This window comes from Micropterus dolomieu, linkage group LG21 (genome assembly GCF_021292245.1).
Source record: "Micropterus dolomieu isolate WLL.071019.BEF.003 ecotype Adirondacks linkage group LG21, ASM2129224v1, whole genome shotgun sequence".
Lineage (NCBI taxonomy): Eukaryota > Metazoa > Chordata > Actinopteri > Centrarchiformes > Centrarchidae > Micropterus > Micropterus dolomieu.
Window position 1 is genome coordinate 30,664,114 of NC_060170.1, and position 9,251 is coordinate 30,673,364.

General features: G+C 37.0%; 1 protein-coding gene across 1 annotated transcript in view; it reads right to left on the minus strand.

The window, feature by feature from the left end:
* Positions 1-5,084: 5,084 nt before the first annotated feature.
* The window catches only part of stx2b (syntaxin 2b), an 8,475-nt gene continuing 4,308 nt past the window's right edge, over positions 5,085-9,251 (minus strand). Inside the window, exons 7-11 of the mRNA XM_046036051.1 lie at positions 8,169-8,242; positions 7,862-7,999; positions 7,607-7,717; positions 7,302-7,412; positions 5,085-7,149 (exon numbers count right to left, since the gene is read on the minus strand). Of these exons, the coding sequence (XP_045892007.1) occupies positions 7,317-7,412; positions 7,607-7,717; positions 7,862-7,999; positions 8,169-8,242 (419 nt within the window). The 3' untranslated portion in view covers positions 5,085-7,149; positions 7,302-7,316. The remainder of the gene's footprint in view (positions 7,150-7,301; positions 7,413-7,606; positions 7,718-7,861; positions 8,000-8,168; positions 8,243-9,251) is intronic.

The following is a 9,251-nucleotide window of genomic DNA, read 5'->3' on the forward strand; positions in this document are numbered from 1 at the left end:
AGTCTATGGTTGGAAAGTGAAATGAGGTCGCCGTCGCGTTAACAGTCCAAATATAATTCGATGTATTACGACTACAAAGACTAACGCAGCTTTCGTGTTATTGCCGCAAGTCTTTCGGATTGTACCACAGATAAAAAACAGATTCTATAGATATTCTTATTATCAGATATTCTTCTATAACTTGAACTAAAAGACATTCTGTTAGCTTCCTGCTTAGCTTCCAGTCTGAAGGGGAGATGTTTGTTAACCTGCTTCACTTCTTCAGCCGTTTGGGAACAGACTTTTGTTGGTCTGGAAAAGCTGAAGCATTTATTACCTGACACACCGACACTGTACTTTTACTGCCAGAACATTTTTGTCCTCTGAGATTTACCCTCACTTTCTGTCACTTGGACAATCAAACAATCTGAGACCTCCAGATTAAAGGAGCTGCTCTGATAACAGCACCTGCCAGGTAGACGTCCTGCAGGGTTTCTGCGGGTTCCAAAAAAAGTCTAATAAAGTCTAACATATCAAAGTTTAAGGCCATAAAAAGTCTTAAATTCGCTGAAGTTTGTGTTCTAGGTGTTAAATAATTTTAAACTGGTATTTATTTTCCAACGTCCATGTAACACTAACACTACCTCTAATGCTCATTGAAATGGCCCCGCAGCGCTCAAGAATGTTTTTTCCTCCTGTGGTGTTGTAGTTCATTCTGTCGATAGTCCAAATCGGTCCAAATATAATTTGCTGTATTACGACTACAAAGACCAAAAGGAATCTTTCGTGTTATTGCCGCAAGTCTTTCGGATTGTACCACAGATAAAAAAAACAATTTATTTTTCAGCTATGGGGAAGTGCAACCTTATCGGTTCTTGGATGGTGCTTAAAACCAGTCTCTAGCAACGCATTTGAAGCCTAACGTTACCGTCGCTGCTTAATGAATGAGCGCCACTATTAAAATTTCACACCATCGTTAATGATTATCAGTAAGATACAGTAACACTCAACGCATTGCTGTCTCCCTCTCCTAGTTCTTCAAATGACGAGCGAATGTGACGGAGAACGGCAGAAAGTGCAAACTAGTCCTTTTAAGCTATTGAGATTATTCTGTTGGATTTTGATGTACAAATGAAATGCTTGTAGAGATGGTTCTTATGTTGCCAATTATGTTAATGTATAAAGCAGTAAATTAAGACAAAAGGCAAACATGAACTGGGATTGCATATTTCTTTATTGGATAACATAATTTTCTTGGGAGGACCTCCCATTACCCCACACAACATACCATCCTAATTTTTTACATGGACATTTCTATTTGTAAAACTCTTTATGCCTGCCTGACTTCTCCCTTCACACTCACACCCCTCTACCTCTGGTCTCTCACTGCAAACACACCTGCTTTCCCTGCTTCTCCGTCTCCCTGTCTGGTCCCCTGAGTTTCTCCATCAGCAGTAGGTTATGTTTTATAAAGTCACCGAAAAGACACATGATCAATTTGAATAAATTGATTTACTCTGCAAGTAATTTTGTGACTGCATTTCCTTTGTGTGTTTCTTTAAGTCATGATAGGTTTTAAATTTTATTCATAATGGTCTTAAATTTGACCAGGTGAAACTTGCAGAAACCCTGATATTGTTCGGTTACCTTAAAAATTTGCATAGTGTGGGACTCTCTTTATTTGCTTATGATTCCGTACAACTCCACATTTGAAGCTCCCTTTTATATTATTTAAGTAAAATTGCTGCAGATGAAATAAAATTATGCATAGACACTTTTTCCCACAAAACACATTTAAGTAAGTAATAAAAGTTATTATCATTTAACACCAAAAAATCTCATTGAAAATCTGAAAATGGAGAATGTTCAACATTATTGCAAAAAAGAATGAAAACAAACTGATTATCAAAATTGTTGCTGGTTAATTATCTGATCAAGCAGTCAATTACTTAGTCTATTCAGCTTTATGCAAGATGTGCCTTATTTTGTATCAAATGACAGAAGATACTAATATAAGGAACTTGAATTGTTGTAATGGAGTTGTGGTTTTGTGGACTATCTGAATATGGGCATTTTGTAAATTTTAAGTTGACTAGTAGTTGTAGTGTAAGGACTAGTTTCCATTAGTATTTGAGTCTAGCAAAATAAAAACAATTGGATAGATTTATCTCAGAGTATAAGCTGTGCACAGTTACTGTTATTGAGTAAAGAATAAGTGGAAATTAATAAGCATCACTGAATCAATGTAATTTAGTATGTGGAAATTAAAGTTTTTTTTTAATGTTTTTATATTTAAGTTGAGGTTTACTCAAATATTATTACCACTACTATAAAAGTTTGAGGTGATCAGTTTCCACACCTATTTTGAGTTTCGGGTTTACAGTGTGTTTAATATTTTACAACGACCCACCTCTCTGACGCAAGACAAGCCAGGCTCCCACAGAAATTAGACTGCAATTAAAATGTCCAGTGGTCTTGTCATCAGTTACAATACAGTTTCCGCTGGGTCATCCAGGCCAGCGTGAACCAAAACAACTGCAGAAGACACTAATAGCTGTTGGATTTTCCTTCCCTGTCAGCTCCAATTCCAGTTAGACCAAGTACTCTCTTGAACTATGCAATTCACTCTTCAACATTCACCATTTTAAGAGCAGAGACATCTAATATAGTGCACACAGTAACAGAAAAATTTACAGTGCTCATACAGTTGGTCAGACAAATCTTTGGTGCCTGTTTAGTCATTCCAAACAGTATTTCATTATCTAAGTGTTTTGTGCAGTTTTTAATATATGAACGCCTAGAATTTGCCCTATGTTGCTTTTATCTTTTCTATAAAGCACTTTGAATTGCCTTGTTGAAATGTGCTTTACAAACTTGCCTTGTCTTGTATTGCCTTGCCTATATGGTTACAAATGAGTGATGTTTTTGTTTTTTATATTGCTGATCAGCCACTGTATCGACGGCATGCACAACAGCAAGGTTGCACAAATTTATGGGTGCGGAACCGCTAAGTAGCACATCTCGATAGGTAGCATAAATTGACAGAACACCTGGTATCGATTCCCAGTCTGTTCCCATACATATAGCAATTGTAAGTCATTTTGCATAAAAGCGTCATCTAAAATGAATACACCTAAATGTAAAACGTACACAGACTTTAATTTGGGATCCATGCCATGATTGCCACTGGCCATGACAGATATGAACCACAGGCTGGTAGAGAAGCTAAAAAGTGTATCCAAGTAAAAGTACTGTTACTTTGTAAAACAAGTAACTCAATTAGATGTAAGAGTAGTCATTCAAGTAACTGGATAACTTAAAGTACAAAAGTATCCACCGAAGAAATTTCCTGAGTAGCGAATAACTTAGGTAAAAGAGAGAAGAAATAAAAATACCGGCACTCCACTTTCTTGATGTACAAATTATGATCCACTGCAGCTTAAGCCATTATAAACTGAGCCATGAGGGACGTGACTGCAGTAGAGTAGGACAGATTTCTCTAAAAAGTTTTTGCAAAAACATTACCTAACGGAACACATGTAATTCTACTGCCTACCTCCTATCCTTATTGAAATGCTAATTACTTAGTGTAATTACTGAAAAGAATGCATTTTATCAAGCTACATTGGTAATATACTTGGCAAACAAGCTAGCTAGCCCTGACCATGTGTGCTAGGTCTGAACCATGGATGTATAAGACTCAAAAATACATAATTCATCTGGACTAAATAACTGACCAGCGCTTCCTAGTTACAGAGGGCAGCACAGAAACAGCTGCAGGCTTCCCTTGTGTAGGGGGGAAAGTTGAACCGAAAAATCATTAGAGGACAAGTTGTAGAAAGTACGACTGGGAGATGGAATCTTGCTAAAGCTGAAGTGCAGATGTAGAAGGAAAAGTGATTAGTGTTGGAAAAGTTAAAGAAGGCAAAGTAGTAAGAGTGGGGGTGCAAAGGTTTGGCAGTTGCAAGTAGGTGAGTAGGTGACAGAGTATCTCTCAGTGTAAAAATGAAGGAACTAGTGTAGAGGGTTGACAAGAGGAGTTGAGGAAAAGGAGACTGAAACCGTTTTGGTAGAGTTTGCATAACATTGTGAGGGAGTGACAGAACAGATAATAATGGTCAGGTAACGGAAAGATGAGAAGAGTTGAGTGTGCTTGAACAATGGAAATAATAGAAATAAAATAAGGTTAGGATAGATGTTATTACCGGGTAGGAATCTGTGCTTGCTTTGTGCTCTGCACCTGTTTCCAATAATATTGCACCAATATGTGATTGGAGGTGTAACAAGAAGGAGCCATAGCAAGTGACCATTATCCACTCTGTCCAAAGTAAATATTTCTACATCAGTGACCACAGAGGACAAGGGTGGGAAATGGATGTTTGAAAGAAATGTGATAGATACCTGATGGATAACTGCTGGCTGTCAAAGTTAGTGCACTCTCACAGACAACAACATGGTGTATCCTAATGAATAACATCATAATAGTATTATTCAAAACAGAAATATGTTAATTAGAACAAGCAAGCCTACATACAGCTTGCCACTGATATTACTCATCCAAATAAACTGATGTGTGTCCAAGTTTAATCACAGTTGATAATATCACTCAACTTGACATCTAGGATGTCTTGCTCAGTGACCTGAAAACACCCTCGTGCAGATTTTAAGGACATTCACTGGCATTTCACTTTAAGTGCACCCCTGAAGTTTCCTTGATCTAATTCAAGAAAGAAAAGAACTTGCCTTCAGGGGACCTACTTCCACTTTCTTGACTAATCTTGTTTGGTTGATTACACGGATGTCAAGCGCTGTGTGCAAAGTGCTCATTAGTCCTGAAGTAAACAGCACCCTCTGTTTCTTTCTGATTTCCTGTAAACAAACCAAACCTCCAAATGTTTGGAGTGTTAAAAGAACAGACTATTAACATTAATTTTGTCTGACAAATTCAGACTTGTCAGCAATTTAAAATATCTGGAGTGATCCTGTATATGAGTAATAGGTTCAACTGTATCACCTTCAATGTGAAAGGAAATAAACAATAAAAAAAACATTCTGCAAGAAGACTTTTTACTCTTTATTTTTTAATTACATGACTTCATTTTCTGTTTCAATATAAAAATGCAGGATATAACTTAAAAACAAAAGAATCAAAATGAAAATGTGTGCTCTTGAAATAACTTTGTCCAAGAGTGCTACCTTGCAGCAAGACTTTTTTCATAACTAATATTTCAGTCATTGCACACCGCAATCATGATAAAAACAAATCAGTAAGTTAAGGTTTCAAATGTCAAATCATTCTGCATTTATTTGTGAATTGTGTTTTACAGACACAAGTCATGTGACGTCACCCATTCGTGGATTGTGTGTAAAACAGCATGGTAGAAAAGAATCCACACAAATAGGTGGAGATGCACAAATATATTTTCATTGAAAAATGCTACGGTGACATTCAAATAAGGATATATGTGTTGAAAATGAGAACATTTTAGAAAATTACAATGAATGCTCTTGAAATAACGCTGTCCAAGATTCCTATCTTGCAGCATGACTTTTTTCACAACTAATATTTCAGTCATTGCACACAGCGATCATGATAAATACAAAGCAATAAGTTAACATGTCAAGAAGGCACTTTTGCAGTGTTACTGATTTAGGCTAGAGTTGTTGAACGGAGTGATGAATTCCATGAGACACAGTTAACTAGGAATGCTTATAGTGAATATATGTTTTTTTTTTTATATATATATATTTTTTATACATTTTTAAATTTCTCCTGAGCTGTAGTAGTTTTAAATTCAATTCACATAACTTACAGTAAGTATACAACATGACAAGATAACATACAGAGCATACACTTTAACATGTAAACACAAATTATACAATCATTTTAGAAAGAGAATTACAATTATCACAATATAATTTTAATATACAAATACTAGTTCACCATTTTGGGGGTATTTGCAGTAACAGTAAGATGAGAAGACTGATACCACTTTCATCTCTATATGCTAAATATGAAGCGGGTTATCTTAGCTTAGCACAAAGACTGTGAAGCCAGCTAGCATTGCATAACCCTGAAAAATCTGATCTCCATTAAAAAAAAAAGAAAAGCATTGACATTTTACAAATCGGCATCATGATGTAGTTATTTTGGCATCTTTTTAATCCTTCTATTGCCAATAAATCACAGCAAAATCTGTTTATTTTAGATTGATACCGCTGTAGCAAGACAGATTAAGAGGTTTTTCTCAAGTTTTCATCTTGCCTTACTCGCACAAGATTAACAGCTGGTTTTAGGTCTTTTAAGAAGGAGAGCAATTCAGTGGAACTGTAATCAGTGCAACCGTGCTTGCCTCACACAAACGCATGAATTAACACATATAATCACACAACTACCACATTATATCTTGTTTGTTTAATCCGTACACAAACAGAAGTGTAAAAATTACACATTTTGGTTTTATAAAAGGTTATGTGCTGGGTGTTGGCACATAACACCCTGTTAAACCTTAATGTGTCAACTTTGGACAGAGCTAGGCTAGCTGCTTTTCTGTTTCCAGTCTTTGTGCTAAACTAAGCTGCTAATCTGGCTGCTTGTGATAGGTTCATATTTATCGTACAGACATGAGAGTTGTATCAGTCTTCTTCACATCTAACGCTCGGCAAGAAGGCGAAAGAGTGTATTTCCCCAAAATGTCAAACTATTCTTTTAAAGTCATTAGACCAAGAAATGTCTGAAAGTGATGGCAAGTGATGAAAAAAAATTGCAGCAATACAGAACGCACACCAGTGTATAAATCTGACATGCTGTCAGCGTTCATCACTGCGAAGGGGAAGTGAGATGTGCTGACAAGGCGCTTTATTCTAGCTGTATAGAATTGCTCCAGAACAATGTATCATGGAGGTCTGATGTTACTGGTGCAAGAGTGGATCACACACATCATACTTACATCACTGGGTTCAAGAGATTACTTCTCTGTAATGCTGCTGGGCAGACAGTGAATGATTTCTAATTATCTCGTTATGAAGCTGTTCAAGTGTCATCACTATGGGAGCTGACTACAGCTGACTGCTTGTGAACCATGAAATCCATCACTCATAGATTCCAACTATTATGATGATTAAAAGGAGCAAACCTGCTACCCCAAACATGGCAAGGCAGAGAAGTTTCTGTCAAAAAGAGAAGAACAGGAGTCAGAAGTGTTGCTTGTGGAGAACTGCATTACAAATCCTTTGAGCCATTCAACGGCTAAATGAATGATGGATTTCGTGGATGCATAAATAAATGAATGGATGGATGGAAGTTGTGGATGAAGTGTTACCTCAGGTAGTAGTTCTCATACAGGGGGTTTGGTTAGTCCAACAGACAGGCCAACAATTAGTGCAATGACAGCGAGAAGGATCAACAGAGCAAAGGCAAGAATAATGTATTTCTGCCAAGTGAAGAAGAGGTTGTTATTTGAAATAAAAGTAGTGTATCATTTCAAAAGCTATAACCAGATTTTATTATATTCACAATCACATGGGACAAGTTTGTCATCCAAATTGGATATCTTGTATAACTGACATTTGCTAATGTTTTTATTTGTGACCATTTAGCAACACATAATTAGAAAGGAACACCTACCCTCCGGGATTTTTTCTGGTATCTCACTGCTTTTTTGGTCTCTTCCTTTGCACTATAAATATATTCGGCTGCATTGGAGACATTCTTCTCAATGTTGTTAACCATATCCCCCTGTAAATAAGAGGATCCGAATGTTTTTATTTATTGCATTTTGCTTTATAGTATTGATAAAGTAACACAGTGACTACATGCTTGTGCACTGTGAAGATGTATCACAAACCAGATACTATTAAACACTGACTCAGAAGCTGTTACCTGAGTTTCTACCAGCATTGCCATGTCCATGAACATCACATGGAGCTCTCTGATGCTCGACTCCAGACGCATGATGTCCTGGTGTCGTGACTCTATCTCATTTAGGGCCTGACGTGTGATTTGAGAATCAGAAATTATCTGAGGGAAAGATAGAGAGACACATTAAAACGCATCCAAAAATATAAAAAAGGAAATGCACTGCCTAACCCCAAATGATTTACTCCCCCACACCACTAGATGGCAGTAACTGTTCTTTTTTTACCCTGCAATGACATTATACTGCACAGTAAATCATGAGAAAACTTACATCAGATGTGAAGATTGAGGGATTTCCACTTTCCAACATGTCCTCTAGTTCTTCATTGGTGGTCACTCTTCCAGCTAAAATAATAAATAGCAGGCAGTGATTCTCCAGCAATGAACTGACCCTCCCTCCATTTGATTGAATGAATATGACTAGTGGCATGCAAAGGCCTGGGCTTAATGAAATCACACAACTGTAGGTGCTGTTCTCTACATACTGTAAGTCCACGTATTTGTATTCTGGGATCAAAATGACAAGAGCATTAAAACTCTGAATTCAGGGTGCTTATATATGTAAGTGTTTTAGAGAAAGGTTGTTAAGTACTCTTGTCTGTAATGACCTATAAGGAAGACTGGATGCTAGATTTAAAAATGCCCCTGACTGTATATCATGCCATTTTTTAAAGTGAAAAAAATTGTAGTCTCCAAAACACCTAGAATCTGACTCAGAGACATGATGAGAAAATAGGACAGAATTTACAGGCATTGAGTAAAGATTCAATTTACTGAAAAAAGGCTGCATTTATTGATAGTTTAGTCTAGAGATTCTTTTAACATCACACCACTACCTTTTATTTTCGCTCTGGACCTTTGATTCAGTATCTGGCATTAAAATATGAATGACCAGTGGACTGAGCTCCCTTGATCCATTATTGATAAGAAGACTAGTTCTGCCTGATGATTTGATGATAGTTTAAACAGCCGTCTATGACTAAAAAGATTTATTATCTGACACACCCTGTTGTAATTAGGGACTTGTGTTTATCATTCTTGTGGCATGCTTTAACAACATAACTGACATTTAATAGACAAAACTCCCAAGAGTACTGAGGGTTGCGCTCATGTCAAGAATGAAAACAACAAATGTCTGTGCTTAGCCCTACTATATATATTGTTGTGTGTTTAATCCCAGGATAATACATTTGTCTGGCAGTGTTGTGAAGCTGCTGTGTATACAGCCCGCTGTGTAAGGAGAAGCAGACTCATTGCAGCTGTATTGATTGAGCAGAAAAATAATGTTATCCAACCAGGGGACACTGTTAAAAAGAAAATGCATACCCCCCCCCCCCCCCCCCCCCCCCCCCCC